At 34.4% G+C, this 20,637-nt stretch overlaps 1 protein-coding gene across 1 annotated transcript in view; it reads right to left on the bottom strand.

Annotated features, from left to right (window-relative positions):
* The window catches only part of MALRD1 (MAM and LDL receptor class A domain containing 1), a 567,689-nt gene that overhangs the window by 327,470 nt on the left and 219,582 nt on the right, over positions 1-20,637 (bottom strand). The window contains exons 24-26 of the mRNA XM_060121258.1: positions 20,022-20,235; positions 6,850-7,097; positions 2,997-3,288 (exon numbers count right to left, since the gene is read on the bottom strand). Coding sequence (XP_059977241.1) covers positions 2,997-3,288; positions 6,850-7,097; positions 20,022-20,235 — 754 coding nt within the window. The remainder of the gene's footprint in view (positions 1-2,996; positions 3,289-6,849; positions 7,098-20,021; positions 20,236-20,637) is intronic.

The following is a 20,637-nucleotide window of genomic DNA, read 5'->3' as shown; positions in this document are numbered from 1 at the left end:
ACAAACAGATGGAGAGATATACCATGTTCTTGGATTGGCAGAATCAACACTATGAAAATGACTAGACTACCCAAAGCAATCTACAGATTTAGCGCAATCCCTATCAAACTACCAGTGGCATTTTTCACAGAACTAGAACAAAATCTTTCACAATTTGTATGGAAACACAAAAGACCCCTAAGAGCCAAAGCAATCTTGAAAAAGAAAAATGGAGCTGGAGGTATCAGCCTCCTTGACTTCAAGCTCTACTGCAAAGCTACAGTAATCAAGACAGTATGGTACTGGCACAAAAACAGAAATATAGATCAATGGAACAGGATAGAAAGCCCAGAGATAAACCCACGCACCTATGGTCACCTTATCTTTGATAAAGGAGGCAAGAGTATATACAATGGAGAAAAGAAAGCCTCTTCAATAAGTGGTACTGGGAAAACTGAACAGCTACATGTAAAAGACTGAAATTAGAACACTTCCTAACACCATACACAAAAATAAACTCAAAATGGATTGAAGACCTAAATGTAAGGCCATACACTATCAAACTCTTAGAGGAAAACATAGGCAGAACACTCCATGACATAAATCACAGCAAAATCCTTTTCGACCCACATCCTAGAGAAATAGAAATAAATACAAAAATAAACAAATGGGACCTATTGAAACTTAAAAGCTTTTGCACAGAAAAGGAAACCATAAACAAGATGAAAAGACAACTCTCAGAATGGGAGAAAATATTGGCAAATGAAGCAACTGACAAAGGATTAATCTCCAAAATTCACAAGGAACTCATGTAGCTCAATATCAAAAAACAAACAACCCAATCCAAAAATGGGCAGAACGCCTAAATAGACATTTCTCCAAAGAAGACATACAGACTGCCAACAAATACATGAAAGAATGCTCAACATCATTAATCATTAGAGAAATGCAAATCAATACTACAACAAGGTATCACCTCACACCAGTCAGAATGGCCATCATCAAAATATCTACAAACAGTAAAGGCTGGAGAGGGTGTGGAGAGAAGGGAACCCTCTTGCACTGTTGGTGGGAATGTAAATTGATACAGCCACTACAGAGAACAGTAAGGAAATTCCTTAAAAACTAAAAATAGAGCTACCATATGACCCAGCCGTCCCACTACTGGGCATATACCCTGAGAAAACCATAATTCAAAAAGTGTCATGTACCACAATGTTCACTGCAGCTCTATTTACAATAGCCAGGACATGGAAGCAACCTACGTGTCCATCGACAGATGAATGGATAAAGAAGATGTGGCACATATATACAATGGAATATTACTCAGCCATAAAAAGAAATGAAATTGAGTTATTTGTAGCGATGCGGATGGACCTAGAGTCTGTCATACAGAGTGAAGTAACTCAGAAAGAGAAAAACAAATACTGTATGCTAACACATATATATGGAGTTTTAAAAAATGGTTCTGATGAACCCAGGGGCAGTTCTGGAATAAAGACACAGATACGGAGACTGGACTTGAGGACACGGGGTGGGGGAAGGTAAGCTGGTACGAAGTGAAAGAGCAACACTGACCTATATAAATTACCAAATGTAAAATAGATAACTAGTGGGAAGCAGCTGCATAGCACAGGGAGATCAGTTCGGTGCTTTGTGACCACCTAGAGGGGTGGGATAGGGAGGGTGGGAGGGAGACTCAAAAGGGAGGGGATATGGGGATATACGTTTGCATATAACTGATTCACTTTGTTATACAGCAGAAACTAACACAACATTGTACAGCAATTATACTCCAATAAAGATGTTAAAAAAGAAAAAGAAAGTAGATTAGTCTGAGGTATCTGAAATTCTTTTACATTAAATTCACATAAGTATACTTACCCCTCAACAGAGTCTTGAAATGTTTCTTTTCCTCTGTACTATTCCACATAGTGCTGGAAACATCAGGCAAGAGCCTGGCTTAACTATGTGTCAATGGGAAAATATTTATCTAGAAACCTACTCTTAACCAAATTAAAACACTCCCTTTAAAATGTATGAGGAAGTTATGGCAGAAATGGCAGTGTTCCCCATTCCACCCACCATGTTAAAAATCAGTACAAACAAATTAGGTCATTCTTCTTAAAGCACTTCTGTTTTTGTTAGTTACAAGATATAATTTATATACAAAATGAATGGCACTTTTATTTTCTACTCCAAACTCATGGTTTAAATATTAATATATGCCATATTATCAACTGATAAAATTTTTTTTTTTGCCACACCATGCAGCATGTGGGAGCTTAGTTTCCAGGCCAGGGATCGAAGCCATGGCCCCTACATTGAGAGTGCAGAGTCTTAACCACTGGACCTCCAGGGAAGTCCCCAAATTTGTTCTTTTGTCATTGTAACACTATATACTGCATTTTCATCTCATCCTCTAATATTTTATATGAATTAATGCTACTTGCTATTTCCACTGCTTACAATATTGTCACTGTATGTATAATATTGGACATCTACCAATAATCTAATTATTTAGACAAATTACCCCTAAATTTTTAGGTGAATGGATGGACATATTCAATCATCTAAACTATTTAAATACATAAACTCAACATTCAAATGAATAAAGTATTGGTCTAAAAAGAATAAAGTAAATAACATAATCACAGTAACATCTAATTAAAATTGAGTAAGTCTGTTCTTGATGTTCTTATATTGTATTAAGAGTGAATCAATATTTACTAAGGACTGAATTATGAATCAGACTGAAAACAAAGGAGTCTTAGTTTATTGATCTAAGAAGAAATTGACTAAACTAGGAACTGGGGAACGGGTAAATATACCAAAGCTTGGAGAAATGTTGGAAGACAAGTTTATGAGTAAAGCCTTGAAAGATAACATTTTAGGTTCAAAACGATTTTTCTTTATGAAAACAATGATTTACTAGGTGTTTATGTCACTTCTTTTCCATTTCCTTCCTTCCCACCTACCACTCTGCAAAAGCACCACAGAAACAAATTAAAATGTACCTGCTGGAAGAGGCACTTTGAGTTCTTCTTTCATGGAGTGATGGAATGATAGACAGTTCTTTGTAAGCACAATGTCATCCAGTGCAATATCTCCATGGTGGCCTTTCCCAACTCTGCCTTCAAATTTGAGTTGGAAGTCCTCATCACCAGACAGGGATAATTCTTCCCGCTGCCAGAAATTGCCTTGTTCTACAGTGAGGTTAAGTAGGACCTTCGTTTGGTTTGAGACTGACACCTGGATCAAAGTGAGCGCTCCAATGCCATGTCCATACATGTGATAATGAAAAATTATCTGTAACCAAGAATCAGAATATTATATATAATTAGTACAATTAATTTCACCTTACTTTCAATTATATCATATTGTCCTCTCCTTTCTTAACAGATTCCTGAAGGAAAATTAGATCTGTATGTTCTACTGCTCTGTGAGTGCTCTACCAATGAATGAAGTTAGGCCAGCCTTCAATCATATGTTGCAAAACATGGAAAATAGTACAATAAGGATCAAATAGAAACTTAGTTGAAAAATGAGCAGAGTTCACTTCCTTTCTGTGACTTATAAAAGTAGGATTCCTCCACAAACTCTTAAGATCCACTGTCAAAGGAATAAAAATATCAAAAAGTGATGTATTATATAGAAAGACTTTTCATGATTAAGAAATATCAGGTACTAAAGAAAATCATTTCTAATCTCATGAAACTTAAATCATTTTCTTCAAAATAGCAGAGTACTTTATTGCTTATTCTACCACATCCTTGCACTTGAAACACATTTTCAGTTCTACAAGATCCTCAGGGCTGTACTATACATAGCAAACCACCAGAATAGCGATTTCTAAATTTTACTTGAAACGCTTTAGAAGAGCAGACTTGAGAGTTGTACTCCCAAGTAAAAATTAATGTAAGTATTTCCAGGGATTAACATTTCAATGTTTCAAAGATGTAGTTTACCAGATTTTTAGTGATTGTTACGCAGATGGAGAAAGTCGGGGGACATTCTAGGAGGAAGAAGAATATGAGTTAGGAACAACAGGGACTGAGAGTGTTTTTAAGCTTTTGTCTTGTCTTTTTTATGAATGAGGGAAAAGAGTAATGGTGGGTGATCTTCACACAAGAAAATCACATTTTGGAAAGACTAGCACTCATGGATATTATATTCTAGAGAAAGAAAAATGAATGTGTTTAAAGGGTAAAGAATGTGATTAGACAATATATGCAATGCATACTTCAAAGAGCACCAAGAAGAGCTAAGCCATGTAAATAACTCTATGCAAATTTCCTAGCTGATGAATAATACCTGAATTTCAGGTATTATTCTATGATCCAAAAATGTTTCTTCTATTGATTAATCCATTACTGTTGGAAAACATGAGCTCTATGACCACTTTGGCTTGTTTGGGGAGGACTGGTCAAACCTGAGTGTCCCAAAGTGAGAAACACAAAGAGTCTGAGGCCAGCCACTTGAGCAGCATCAATAGGCAAGAGAGGAAACTACCCAACAGGCATAGCACGTCTGTCTGGAGCCCTTGCAGTCATAGGTGTGGTCTTCCCAGTATTCTCCCTTGTTTTGTCTTCTTATTTGCACAGAAAGCATAAGCCATATGTTTTATGTCAGAGTAAATACTTCCTTATCTTCTTGAGGCCATTTTCTGAATGATGCCATTGGGTCAACATGCAAACAAGCATCTAAATACTCCATTTCTACAGAGAACACTTGATGACAATGTAACCTAATCACAGGGAAACATGAGTGAATAAAAATCTCTTAAGTATTAAATTCTTCTAAGGAGGCATTTTCACTGGAAATTTCAGTTACTCAGAGTTTTGATCTCTACCCTCATCAATCTATGTCTGCATCCCTTCCTGCCTCCCACCCATCCCTCAAAAGGAAGAAAAATCTCCAATTTGATTTTTTCTCCCTGAAGTTTCCCACAAGGTCAAGTGACAGAAAGGATTTTCATGAAATTATGGAAGGTCACTCTGCTTACCTGATAAACAAATGTTTATATATGAGAGACCCAATCATTCCCAGCATGACCTTTCCTTACTTCTTTGTATTCAATCTATATCATAAATATTCATAAAATGAACCATTCATCATTAATTTTTTGACATTTCTCCTAGGCATACTTCATTATTCTCACACAGGTGTTTAAAACAGTGGGAACTATAGTGCTGGGACCAGGGAAAAATAGAGATGAATGAGATCCTTAGTAACTACAGTATGAAAAAAAAAATCTTTTGAACATTCTTAGAGGAAGTCTGAAAAGAAAAGCTAAGGAGTCTGTTTTTGATGTCTTTCAAATTACTCAATATTTTCTTGAAAATAAACCCCAGCATACCAGATTTTATATATGTTGAGTCTATATCTATAAATCTATATACCCATATTCTGAAATTTGTAAATTAGTTCTAGTCTTAAAAGCTGATTAAAAATTAAACATGAAATATATACAATTTCAGTTTGACTTCTTTGCTTTTCTAAAACTCAATGTTTGCCAAACTAATTAAATAAAGTTTAATATAATTGTGTATGATTCATTACATCCATTCTGGACTGCTGACTGAGTTACGTCTTTAAAACTCTGAGAGTGTCACTTTCTTGCAGAAAATCTATGAAATTTGCCTGAAGAGAGAAGAGATATGTGATTATTCCCTGAGAATTAAACTATGAAATCAATTTAAGATGACACAGGAAAGCTCCTAACACAAACTAAAGGTTTAACATGTCTTAAGACTGGGGAAATGGTAGGATGTAAAGGATGGTCAGTATAAAACAGAGGAACAAACATCTGTGATAAGTACAGGTACAGCTGGGGAGCCTTCGAGCAAAGATTTCATATGTCCCCTTCTGGGGTTAGGGCTGTCTATTGAGGAGACAGGTACACAAGAATAATACAATTTGAAGATAATAAAGGTTTAAATCATGTTATTGTCTCCCAGCCTGTTTCTTTGATTGGCTAGCAACTTTCTGAATATAATTTGTTTTCCTTTCAGTGTTCAGACATTGGGGAATACACCAGTCAGAATACATGTGTTCAGAGCTTATGGAGATTGCATTTCTTGCTGTAAATATAAATAAATGGCAAATTTATTCACGCATTAATCTCTTATAAGCAAGATTCTGTGAAGTCATCTCTGAGTGCTTAATTTATATGTAAAGATAACTTTAGCCCCTAGCCTAGCTGACTCAAATCCTTTGGGGAATAAAAATAGACAATCATGCAAACGATAAATAGTGAAGGTCCTTGCAAATGCATAGTCATCATATGAAGATCCATACAACTCTATTTATACTTTAAACACTCTTATGTTTTCTTCAAATTTCCACAGCATAATGGCCAAACCATTTTTTCTTCCTGCCCCTAGAAATTCTACTTTTTAAAGGGTCAATTTCAGTCTTTCCTTTTCCATGAAGATGTCTTCAACCATTTTATCATGGTGCCAACTATGACGCATATTAGTTCTTGGAAATACTTAACTTTATACTATTTCTCATTGTCTAATTCTCTTTCTTATGGTGAAATTCCCATAATTCCAATGAGTACCAAGTTCCCTGAGTGGACACAACTGATATTTCACTTCTTTTGTTCTACCCGTGGTTATGGATAATAAGCATGACATTTTCCAATGGTTTCCAAAATTCCTTATCTATGGAACTTATCCACGGGATAAATTCTTCCAACAGCTCTAATGGTCCTTCCCTTTCACCCTTACTTCACTTTCTACCTCCCTCACATATTCCAAGTTGAATACGTTCAAACTCATTTGTTGGTCTGGTGCTGGCCATTTCATTTTCTGTACTTAACTCCATCAGAAGTTGTTCATAATATTTCTGTTTTTTTCCCCATACCTTGCAGTTTTTGCTTCTTCTGCTTATGACTGGGCTTGAAATTCTGGCTGCTCTCATGGGCTGCTGCGGGAACAAGCTCTTTATAAAGATGTAATGACCAGATGAATTTCGCAAGGTGTGATCAGCAGCTGGCTGTGTGCCTGAGGCAGGGATGCCGCTAGCCTTCAGAGTCCAGTCAAAGTCATCATCCTGTTCCTGCTCCCAGGCACAAAGATCAAACTCAAAATCACAGCAGCCACTGGAGGTACCTGGAAAACATTTTCCAATTTATGGTGGAGAGAAAAAGGAAATTAGTAGATAAAGCATGCAATCAAAAATTACAGTAATCTTATTAAACACACTCATGTTTCAGGATCTTTGAACTTGCTACTCTCTCTGCCTGGATTCTTTCCCAAATGGCCTGTCCACTCACTTCTATCAGATCTGTATTTGAGCATCACCTTCTCAGTGGGTCCTTATTTATCAGTGTACGTAAAATCTCCTATCCTCAACTCCGTCCTGCTTCACTGTTTATTTTTATTTTGGGCACTTTTCTAACACATTATATGTTTTACCGACTTATTTTTTGTCTTCCCCCACTCCTCACTCATCAGAATGCATGTGTTATGAAGGAGAGAATTTGCTCAGTTTTGTTGTTATATTCCCAGTGCCTGGCAAATAATTGCTCAATTTGCTGAATAAATAAATGAACTTTTAAAAAAGAAAAAAAATACAGTAATCTTATGTAGCTTTTTTTTTTTTTTTTTTTTTTTTTTGCGGTACGCGGGCCTCTCACTGTTGTGGCCTCTCCCGTTGCAGAGCACAGGCTCCGGACGCGCAGGCTCAGCGGCCATGGCTCACGGGCCTAGCTGCTCCATGGCATGCGGGATCTTCCTGGACCGGGGCACGAACCCGTGTTCCCTGCATCGGCAGGCAGACTCTCAACCACTGCGCCACCAGGGAAGCCCTTATGTAGCTTTTATATATAGAATGGATAAACAAGGTCCTACTCTATAGCACAGAGAACTATATTCAATATCCTGTGATAAACTATAATGGAAAAGAATATAAAAAAGAATGTATATATATGTATAATGGAATCACTTTGCTGTACAGCAGTAATTAATACAACATTGTAAATCAACAATACTTCAATTAAAAAAATTGAAAAAATTGCAGTAATCCTGCCACATCATGTAATGTTAGAAACCTTACAATATTATCCTGACTGCAACATTAAAATAGAATAGTTTAGTTTGTTACACACAGCTATTTCCATGGCTCATTTAAGTTTATTTCTTCAATAGTCTGGTCCCTGTGTCAAAATCCATGAGAAAATATTCCAGCATTACACACATTTCCTCCTGCAAACACCTATTTGGTCAATGTAATTTATTTCTTCTCTCTTCTCATCTTTGCTTCTCAGATCTTGGTAGGCAATTTAGGACGTTTATTATTCTGCAACACAGTTTAGCTGGGAAATACTTCCTAAAGCAAAGGTTATTAATCATTGTAATTATTTTTTAAAACATAGACTTATTTTAGAGATAAGAAAATTGTGAAACAGAAAAGGTTAAAACTGTAATGATTTAATTTATTATAATAAGTTGCAGAAATTAAATATGTTGAGTTACATTAAATATCAACTATCTCCCAGGTATTTTAAAAATATTTTATTATTAACATTGCTTAAGTTTTTCTTCCATTTCCAGGATAGTAAGAATTCTAAGTCCAACTATGTCCTTATTGATTTTCTGCTTGCTGGATCTATCCATTTCTGATAGAGGGGTGTGAAAATTCCCAACTATGATGGTGGATTCATCTCTTTTCTTTGCAGTTCTAGAAGTTTTTTATGTCACACAGGTTGACATTCTGTTGTTAGGTACATACACGTTAGGGATTGTCATGTCTTCTTAGAAAAGTGACCTCTTTACTGTTGTGTAATGCCCTTATTTATCCCTGATAATGTTCATTGCTTTGAAGTCTGTTCTGTCTGAAATTAAAATAGCTATTCCTGCTTTCTTTTCGATTCATGTAAGCATGGTATATACTTCTGCATACGTTTACCTTTAACCTATAAATATCTTTATATTCAAAGTGGGTTTCTTGTAGACAACATGTAGTTGGGTCCTATTTTCTATTCAATTGTTAATTCAGTTTTTAAATTACATTTGAAACTTCTTTTGAAAATTTACTCTGTCCTAAAATAGACTGTAATTCCTACAGCCTCTTTTAGTTCAGAATGCTAAAGTTCTCCTAAGTATCCTCTCAAAGGACTGGGAAGTAAATCTCACTAAAATAATAATGAACCCCAACTCACCATCTTGTTTATAATCTGAACTCTTATCTTGGTTAAGAATATAAAATGAAGTAACTAATTCAGTTGCCCTTATGTTGGAAAACTTAGCAGCCCATGAGGACCAGATTTCCATAGACCAGCATCTAGAAAGGCCATTTGTATAAGGAAATGATGTGTGTTGCTGAAAAACAGATTTGTTAAAAAAAAAATCATACAAATACTGCTATATGAATCTCTATAGTGTAAACCATATTTTTGCTTTTGATATTTACTATAGTTTTGAAGATGTATTTCCTTGGAAAGTTTAATTCTAAAATACCAGTGGAGGAAAACACAGCAAGCAGGGCCTAAGTGGTTTGAATTACACATCACTATGGTAAGAGGGAGCAACTTATAATTTCATTTTCTACTATTTCCCACAGGTGCCATGCGAGCCAAGTAGCAAATAGTCTTCTGTGCAGATGCCAATTCCTGGCATTTCATGGAGCAATTAATGCCCGTGCCAGACAGGTGTGCCGTCAGGAAGAAAATGATCCCTTTGTCTACAGCTGTATCATCAATCAAACCAGTTTCTCCCTTTCCAAATGCTATAATTTTTCCATCGATCAATATCTTTATAAGTATAAAAATGTTTCATTTAAAACAGACATAATTTTGAAAGAACACAACCTAATGCCTTTTAAGATCCTACCATCAAATTTTTAAAAGATATCATTCTATTCATTTATTCATTTCATATAAAATTTTTATTTATTTTTTAAATTGATATATAGTTTCTGTAAAAGAGTGTATAGGTGTAAAATATAGTGATTCACAATTTTTAAGTTATACTCCATTTATAGTTATTATAAAATATTGGCTGGGGCTTCCCTGGTGGCGCAGTGGATTTTTGCTACCACCCTTTGCAATTCCTATCATCTGGAACCTTCTTTACTATTCTTTATTTAACCAACTCCCTATTCATTCTTCATAGATATAATCAACACAAGGCTAACTAAAAAAATAAAAACTAAAGTATTAAAATTCTTAAGATGTGTGAATGTTATCTTATGCAAAAAATGACACAATATTGTGATAATTTACTCATAATTAGAGTACTGTGGTATTTGATGAATATTTAATTCCCATGTTTATGGGAAACTTTGAGAATTTAAACCATCCAATGAGAGGGATACTAGATAATAGAGGCCTTGAACTGTGCATATAAAATGCTACTAAAGGATTCTAAGAATATATATATTGACATCATAACTATGAACATGAGAAAGGGGAATGTGAAAAAACGTGCAGAATCAATGGTACCTGTTTCTAAATCTTAAAGTTGTATTATTATGAAGAACTACAAGTAGTAAGAAATATTATCATCAAAAACTCATACTGAAAAAAGATGGAAATGTAGATTCAATATTAGGAAAATCATTATATCAAGGGGTGCCTGACAGCTGAAAAGGCTTTTTATGTGAGACAGAGTATTCTCTCCTATGAAAGTGTTCAAACAGCAATCAGTTTATTTTTCCTTTCCCACCTCCATTGTCTGCCAGATCAGAGAAGTTATAGAAACGATTCTTTGATTGGTTGGTGACTCAGTTACCAATTCAATCAATAGCAATTCAGTAGATGTGATTCATCAATCAACATGTCTTAGTGGAGTTCTCTCATACATTAATAGACTGTGATAAGTGCTAGGATATAGATAAAAAATTTACGATCAATTGTAACTGAGTAAAAGTGAATCCTTCACAGAAGTCTTAGTGTTAGATCCCTGTTTCAAAGAGCATGGAGTAACTTCTTTTTTTTCTCTCCAACTCTATGATTCTTTGATTTTATGGTTCAATAACTTGAACTTTATATCATATTTTGACAAGTTGTTTATATTGTATTTATAAAAAGGTTAGTAGCTATATCTATTTCTAGATTTTTCTTCTTAATGAATTAGTATTTTCAGTCTCAAATGAATGTCAAAGAAAAGAGAAAACACAGATTACCTATGACAGGAATGAAACGGGATATCATAGACCCTATGGATATTAAAAGGATGATATGAGGTTACTATTAATAACTCTAATGCACTAAATTGACAACTTCTATGAAATGGACCTATTCCTTGCAAAGAACAAACACAAAATGATTTGAGCAGCTTTATAACTTTTAAGGAAATGGAACTCATAATTTTAAAATTCCTGAAAAAGAAATATCCAGGCTCCGATAGTCTCATTGGAGATTTCTACCAAAACTTTAAGGCACACAGATCAGAAAGGAAGACATAAAACTGTCCCAATTTTCAGATGACATGGCTGTCAACATAGAAAACCTAAGGAATGTATTATAAAAATTTGAGAATACATGACTCAGCAAGGTTGTAGGACACATGATCTACATATATAATTAATTGTGTTTTTATATATCATCATTGAATATGTAGAAACCAAAATTTAAAATATAATATCATTTATAATCCCTTAAAAAATGAAATACTTAGGTGTAAATCTTATAAAATATGTACAGGACTTGTAAGCCAAAAACTACAAAACACAGGTGAAAAGAAATCAAAGTCTAAATAATGGAGAGACGAACTCCTCATGGATTGGAAGACATCCTATTAAAGATGTTATTTCTCCCAAACTGATATATGTATTTAATAAAATTCTTGTCAAAGTTACATCACTTTTTTGGTAGATATAGCGATGATATTTTTTTTAAGTGAAAGCAAAGCCAAAGGAACCTGAATAACTAAGGCTATATAGTTGAAAAAGAAAAATAAACTAGAAGGACTCTCTCTACCTAATTTTAAGATTTATTATAAAGCTTTAATTTTCAAGACTGTGTGGTACTGATGAAGGAACAGACACTTGGATCAATGGAACAGAACCCAAAACAGCTTCACACAAGCACAACCAACTAACATTTGACCAAGATGCAGATGCAGTTAAACGGAGGGAGGACAGCTTTGTTAATGGTGATGAAGCAACTGGATAACTATTGACAAAAAAAAAAAAAAAAAAAAAAAGACCCAAACCTCACAACTTATACAAAAATTAACAAAATGGAGCATACACTTAAATATAATACTATGCAACTTTTAGAAGGAAAAATAGAAGAATATCTGGGACCTAGACCTCAGTGAAGTGTTTTTGACCGTGATATCAAAAGCATGATCCCTAAAAGGAAAGATCAATAAACTGGACTTCATCAAAATTACTCTTTCCCTGTAAAGAGAATGTAAAGATAATCTAAATCCTATGAGAGAACATTTGCCACTCACACATCTGCCGAAGGACTTATATCTATAATATATGAAGAACTCTCAAAACTCAACAGTTTGAAAACTTCTGATTAGAAAATGGGCAGAAGACATGAAGAAACATTTCACCAAAGAGGATATACAGATAACAAAGAAACACATGATAAGATGTTCAACACCACTAGCTATCAGGGAAAACGCAAATTAAGACCCTGACGAGATATTAACCTATACCTATAAGAAGAGCACTAATAAAGATAAAATAGTTACAATACCAAATGTTCACAAGGATGTGGACAAACTGGATCTCTCACACATTGTTGGTGGTAACGTAAAATGGCATAACCGCGCTGGAAAATAGTACTATGGTCTGTTACATCCATGCCATGGAACATGAGTCAGCAATAAAAAGGAACAAATGATTTATACACACATCAACTTGGATGGCTCTCAAGGAGATTATGCTGAATGGAAAAAAGACAGTCTCAAAAGGTCACAAACTGCATTTACATATTTATATAACTTTCTCAATATTACGAACTATAGGGATGGAGAACAAAATAGTGGTTTCCCAAGGTTAGGGATGGTGAGAATAAATGTAATTATAAAGGAATAGCTCAGGGGAGATTTTGGTGGAGACAGAATATTTGATTGTAGTGTGATGATTACACAAGTTTTCACATATAGTAAAATGCCATAGAACTATACACACATATTGAACCATATTGTTTCCTGGTTTTGATATTATACTATACATAAAATGTAACCACTGAGGGAAGCTACATGAAGGGTACACAGAATTTCTCTGTACTATCTTTGTAACTTCCTATGAACCCACAATTATTTCAAAATTCAAAAAATTAATGTCATGTGCCAATTATTATTCGGTGACATCATCAGGAAATTGTGATACAGTGATTTCCTTTGTATTGCCTTATTCTATGAAGTAATAATAAATTCTGTAAATAATACTTTCCAAACTGTTTCACAGAACAATTGTTCTATAAGGAATATACTTAATTCCATGTAAAAAAAAGAGTTTGTGGGTAATTTGGAAAAATCCTATTTATAATACCAGGTTTTCAAAAATTGTCATAATTTTTTCTTCAGTGATGACTACCTGATTTCATAATTCTGAAAATATTACCCTAATGCGTGTCACTTTACAACACTGAGTTCATGAGAAAGGGATCAGTGTTGATAATCTTGGAAAGACAGTGAAAGCTTTCTAAACCTCAGTCACTAGGCTACAGCCTGCAAATAATGAATTCCTGAAGCTTAGGACAGCAGATCCTTCACAGGAAGCCTGGTTTATTAACCTTATGATACCTGACCTACTTTTGAACATAATCTCCCAAAGAAAACAAAAGCTATTCATAGTGCATGATTAATAAAGTCTCTGAAAATACACTAGCTGTTTTCAAGGTGATGTAAAAATCCATGTTGGGATTAGTATTTAAATACCCTAACTAAATTACTTTTCCCTCACCCATCCAAAACTGCTTTGTACTTATTCTAACTCCCATTCGCAAGGTGAATGTTTATGTACCTATTTCTCTAGCTAGACAAGAAGCTCCACAATTCTTCAGGTAATATCTTATTTTTCTTTGTTTTTGCTCCAGGGCCACTTATATTAGAGATGCCCAATGTTTAACCAAATAAATAAATGTCCAGTATGCAAGGCTAGGTCAGGATGGTGTACACTGGTGCCAGTAGAGTCCCACAGGGGCACTCTACACCTTTAAATTCATTTTTTGCCACAACTGAGCACAAATTCTGATACGCTAAAAAATTTTAGATGGAGCACTGGATATGGTGTAGAAGTAACAGCTATAATATAACCTTGCTGTGAGTAAAAAGTCACATATATATCATAGCATCAAACAATAGCCCCTTCTCCCCCCAAAATTCATCAGTTTACTTGAAACAGAGAGAATTCTGCTATAACAAATGAGAAAGGGTAGTCAGGATGTAAATGAGTCAACTCAAATATGTCCTGAAGGATAACTATTTAGGGGAATTACAGTTATACATTCATAGAAATCAAAGGAAATTGTTAGTGATGTGGTGATAATATAGAAAGGACCGTGTTTTAATTATTGCTGACTTTGTAAATGTTTTTGAATTTTTTAAAAATTCATTCAAATACATCAAATATCACTTGGCTCAAATCCATTATTTGTTCCATCTTTTTTGTTTGTTTGTTTTTTAACATCTTTATTGGAGTATAATTGCTTTACAATGTTGTGTTAGTTTCTGCTGTATAACAAAGTGAATCAGCTATATGTATGCATATATCCCCATATCCCCTTCCATCTTTACTTAAATGTCAATTTCTCAGTGAGAACTTTTCCGATGGCCCTATTTAAAACTATAACCACCACTCCAAGCATCTTCTTTCTCACTTTTCCCTATTTTACTTTTTGCCAGAGCACTTGTCATTATGAAATATGCTGTGTTATTTTACTTACTCTGTTTTGTCTGTGTCCCCTTCCACTACCACCAAACGTAAAGCAAGCTCCGTGAGAGCAGGAAATTTGTCTGTACTGTTCACAGCATTATTCTTAGTAACTAGAACCCTCGCACATAGTAGATGCTCAGTAAATATTTGCTGAATAAATGCATGAACGTTCATTCTTTAAAACTTCTTAAAATCGCCAATAAATTATATCAGGCAATTAAATACATACGTAGGCATTAAATCTTGACTTAACTATAAATGGTTCAATTAAATTCATTAAGAAAATATACACAGAATCATTTTTAATATTTAAAAAGCTAATTATTGCCCCTATTAAAATCCTGATATATTTGTATATGTCAATAAGGAAACAAAGAATAAAATAATAGCTCTTCCTTCTCACCAGAAAATTTTTCAAATGTTTGTATTGTTTAGATGAGTGCCTCTCAAATTTTAGTGCACATATACTTGTTAAAATGCAGTTTATGATTAAGTCTGGGGTGGGGCCTGACTTCTGACAAAAATGCTGTTTGTCTCTAGACCAAGATTTGAGTAACTGAGTTTAGATAACTTTTCAGCAGTGTTAAATTGCACATTGATGTAACATTAAAAAATGATATTTTTAGAAACATTCATCCAATAGGAAAAAATGTGTTTAAAAATATTTGTAATGACTTTAGCAAGGTTACTATAAGTAACTGAGTATAAGAGTTTGATTTATTGTTAATCACGTGCTCTTTCACCAAGAGGGAACCCTAACGTAAACTATGGACTGTGGCGATAATGACATCTCCCGTGTAACAAATCACCACTCTAGTGGGGGACATGATAGTCTGGGGGGGGGGGGCGGCTGTGCATGTATGGGGATTAAGTTTCGCTGTGAACCTACAACTCCTTTAAAAAATAAATTCTATTGAAAAATTTAAAAGACAGCCTCCAGAATGAGAGAAGATATTTGCAAATAATACATATGATAAGGGCTTAATATCCAGAATATATAAATAACTCTTACAACTCTACAATAAAAAACACACAATTCTGTAAAGAAAAGCACCAAGTACTTTGACAGTTCTCCAAAGAACATACACAAATGGCCAATAAGCACAAGAAAAGATGATTAACGTTGTAGTCATTAGGGAAGGACAAATCAAAACCACAATGAGATTCTACTTCATACACACTAAGATGGCTATAATTTAAAAAAAAAAAAAAAAAAGAAAGAAAACAACAAGTATTGGCTAAGTCCCAGATCTCCTTCAAGAATCTGCCCAGGAGGGGGAATTAGATGAAGGGAGTCCAAAGGTACACACTTCCAGTTACAAGATAAATAAGTACTAGGGCTGTAATGTACAACACGATGACTATAGTTAGCACTGTTGTATGGTATACTTGAAAGAGATTAGATCCTAAGGGTCCTCATTTCAAGGGAAAAAACATTTTTTTCCTCTTTTTATTTTTTTGTACCTATATGAGAAAATGGATGTCAATGGATTACCACTAAACTTACTGTGGTAATCATTTCGCAATATAAATAAGTCACAATGATGTATACCTTAAACTTATACAGGGCTGTATGGTAATCATATCTCAGTAAAACTGGGGGGGGGGAATAAATAAGTAAAATGAAAAAAAATTGTTTAAATATCTTTCATCAGGCCTATACTCATCAAGCTCCCTAATATTGCTATTTTCTCTCTTTCCATTTTTCATCTCCTTTAATTTACTCTATATTTTCTCATAGAAAATGTATCACTTATCAACTTCTGACAAACTCTGTAATATACATACACACACACGGATATTCTGTGTGTGTGTGTGTGTGTGTGTGTGTGTGTGTGTGTAGAGGAAGAGAGAATATTTTCTGTTTAACACAGGGGAATGGGTAATATGATTTTTGTCTGTTTCATTTATGGATGTACACTAGATGTCTCAAACACTGCTTGACATATACCTTTTCAGTAAATATATGTTAAATTAATTCGATATTTTGTCTTCTCGATTTCTCTTGATCATTCTTGACAGCGTCTTGAAAATGTTATCAGTCTTTCCAAATCCTCTCTCTCTGACATTTGTGTTCTATTCTATTAATTTGTATTATTAGCTAATTACTTTCTTTGGTAAGGATTTAAGTATATAAATTTTTCACTAAGCATTTTCTTAACTAAATACCACAGGTTTTTTAATGCACTATTATTATTATTATTTATTTAAAACATTTTCTAATTTTACTGTAATTTTTTTGGTGAGGAGATGGGTTATCAAATGTGTCTTCTAACTAACAGGGAATTTTCTAGCTTTTGTCTTACAGCTGATTTCCAGCCTAGTTCAAAAGATGTAATCCATGTCACTTTAATCCATTTAAAATTATTGAAGTTTGCTTAGTGCTTAATAACATATATTCTGTGTGTACTTGAAATAGAGGTCTGCAGTTGGGAAATACAGTATTACATGTGCCCATTAGGTTCAGATTACTTACTAATTATTCTGGTCAAATATCCTGCATCCTTACTAATCACAGTGCAGAATTAAATTATTTTGAGCATGCCTGAGATACTCTTGTGTATCACCAATAAATATGCTAATTGCAAAGTACAGAGAAACAAAAATATGATTGTTTGCCAAAGAAGCCTCTGTACCAATGGCAAAATATGTTCAACTAAGATTTCAGATTTCTCAGATACACCAATCACTTTCTTTTTGACTATGTCCTATATTTTAGATATATTTATATTATAAAGCAAAAAAAGAAACCAGTTAATCTTTCTTCCAAATCTTGCTTTCTGAGCCTATATTGGTCTACAGAAAATTAAAGCCACAGGTACTTTTGTTTTATAAAGGATTATTTTCTTTTCCTTTGTCAGAGACAGTCTATGCCTTTACAAAGAGCTCAGCAGTTTCATTCTTTCTTCTATTCCTAGGTGGTGTATTTATACCAAATGATATTTTAGACGTTTTTTTAGAGTTGTGATACATGTTCAGCCTTTACTTAGACTTCTCACAAAAAAAAAACAAAAAACAAAAAAAAAAACAAACACCCAAAACAAACCAAAAAATCTCACACAAGTTCCAAAGATCATGAAACCTAAGCCTAAATTCTTGGTTGGTTGTCAGCCAAACTTCTGAGGTCAGTTGCTATGGTGATTTTTTTTTTTAAGTTTTTCTTCCTATTGTTCTGGGTCTAATTAAGAATCAAAGTTTATAGTATATGCAGGAAAAATAACAGCACTCATATTTCATATAGCAGGTTCTAGCCACTCTATAATTAAAACATTTAAAACCATTAACGTAGGAATACAATTGAATTTTTAAATACATAATAAGATAAGCAGTGTTATAGAAAAAGAAATTATATTCATGTAATAAGAACCAATATCAAAATGTGGGTTACTTTTAAGGTTTGTTCCAACTTTTTGGTTGTTTATTTGTTCTAAGGAGCTGAAAATTTTTTCTTCTTCTTATATAATATCTGGAAGTAATTCATCTCTCTTGCTCCAGTATTACTGATATCACAGCCCCATTCAAATGTTACAGTGATTTGGCAATCAGTTCACCAGAAAGCACCTTCTGATAAAATTTTCCCTCCAAGGGCTTGTAATTACTTTTGTCTTTATTTTCCATACAAAAGAACTACCAAGACAATAAATTTCAGTACATTTCTCTGACCCTCTTAGTATATCAGTATACCCTCCCAAACACAGATAGAGGATTCCTAGAAATATTTGCGAAGTTATTATCTAAATACAAAGAGTTCAAGGAAAACTTAGCCAGAAATAAAATACTTTAAACACTGAAAACATTGCATTAAATCGTATCTTGGGAAAGAGATAAGTTGGCAACATGACAAATAAAATTCAAAAGCATAGTATCTGTTCTGTTCGACTGATTAGCTAATAGATATTTGAGATACTCAAATGAAAATGGCAATGAAGAAACTGTAAAAGCATTTGATGCAGAAAATAACTAAAAACGCAGCAAAAATATTCGTAAGATAAAGGTAAAAATTAATACAGAATACAAGATTAGCCAAACAGTTTTGCTTGGTTCATATAATAATAATAATTGATATTATAAGATACAATCCACACTTGAAGAAACAAATAGTTATTGGATATACACAGGATTTCTACATCCACAACTTTTTTGGTTTTCCTAAGATTCAGTTGTACACAGAAGTGGTATGGTGACTTGGGCAAAGCAGTGAATCATAAATCAAAGTACCTGGAAACTAGGATCAACTCTGTCAGTACCAGTTTTATGAAATTTGACCAAATCTTAGCCACTCTTGTTCAGCAGCTTTATCCATGGAATGCACTAATAATACCTGTCCCACTTACTCCTCGGGTTTCTGTGAAGATCAAGTGGAGATCAGTAGATAGAAGGGCTTTGAAAGTTAAAAGTTCTATGTAAATGTGAGCTCTTAATATACTGACGTTGTTCTTGTGATTCCAGATTTGGTTTCAAGAGGCAAAAAAGAGATCAAACTGTAGTACGCTAGCTCAGAAATTATTATTGGTAATAGTGGAATAATTTGTCAACCTTAGTTCTGACAATTTGCATTCACTTCATTTGCAGTGAAATGAGGCAACCATGCACTGTGTTCCATGATTTTACAGACTTCCCTGAACGAGCACATATGGCCCATTTAGTTAAGGATATTTTAATAGGTGTCATTTATTATGAGTTGATCTCTTGTAACAATATTACACAGCTGATATGTGTTTCCCTTAGGAGATCACGCTGTCTATTTTATACATTATCTGGATATTGATTTTTTGGTTTTTTAGCCACTTATCCCAGCTCATAATCGACCCAAGGGAATGACAACTCCTTGAAATCCATCAAAGCACAAAGGCATGAATTGCCGTTTATGGACGTTTTGCTTGCCTTCTTTCCAAAAATTTATTTCATATGGAAAATACTTGTTTGCATACCGTTTGTCTTTGAAGACACCTGTTTTCCAGTTAATCTCCAATTCTTCACATACAAACAGAAAGCCATTGATTAGTTTTAAATGACTTTCGGTTCTAAATTAAGTACTGAGAGGGAGAAAGGAATTTAAATGGTTAAATCACCTTACCTGCCTTGGCTGCTGAGTTATATATACTCTGTGTTTTTCATCAATGAACCCATTGCACAGAGGAAGGTTGTGGAAGACAAAGGCAAAAGTAAGGAGACAGAACACTTCCACTCACCACAGATGAAAGGAGTCTCATCTGAATTATCAGCACAATCGTTCACAAAATCACACAGCTTGTCCCTGGCAATGCAGTGCTTGTTAGCGCATGTGAATTCTTGAGCCGTACATGTTCTGTCTGTGCTAAGTAGGGGGGAACAATCTTGAAAGGAAATATCATCCACTGCTACATCTCCTATGTAACTGATACCACGTTTTGCCCTGAAGACAACCTTTAAAAAAAATAAAGCCAATATCAGTTGACTCGTCCATCAGGAATCCAAAACTTGGGGCAAACAGTAAATACAGTACAGAACGTAAGGGCTTGAATCTGATAAAAAATGACCCCGTAATCCCTACGATGAAACTGACCCAGGAAGTTTGAGGGATATCGAAGATCTCTACCACACTCACCAGGTAAGGATGTGGGAGTGGCAACACCATTGTCTCTTGTCTAGATTTTTAGGATACAGGGCCTAAGAAACTGGCAGGAGTCACCTACCACTGCAGCCTCTGCAACTCGCAGACCCAAAACAAAACCTGCTCACTTCTGACAGCCTCATCACACGTGGAAGCACATCCATCAACCAGGTGATGGAATGCACCAAGAGACAGAAGATGCAAGCATATCTTTT

The sequence above is a fragment of the Lagenorhynchus albirostris genome, chromosome 1, assembly GCF_949774975.1.
Source record: "Lagenorhynchus albirostris chromosome 1, mLagAlb1.1, whole genome shotgun sequence".
In the NCBI taxonomy this organism is placed as follows: Eukaryota; Metazoa; Chordata; class Mammalia; order Artiodactyla; family Delphinidae; genus Lagenorhynchus; species Lagenorhynchus albirostris.
The sequence above is the reverse complement of the archived record's forward strand: the minus strand, read 5'-3'. Positions and strand labels throughout refer to the sequence as shown.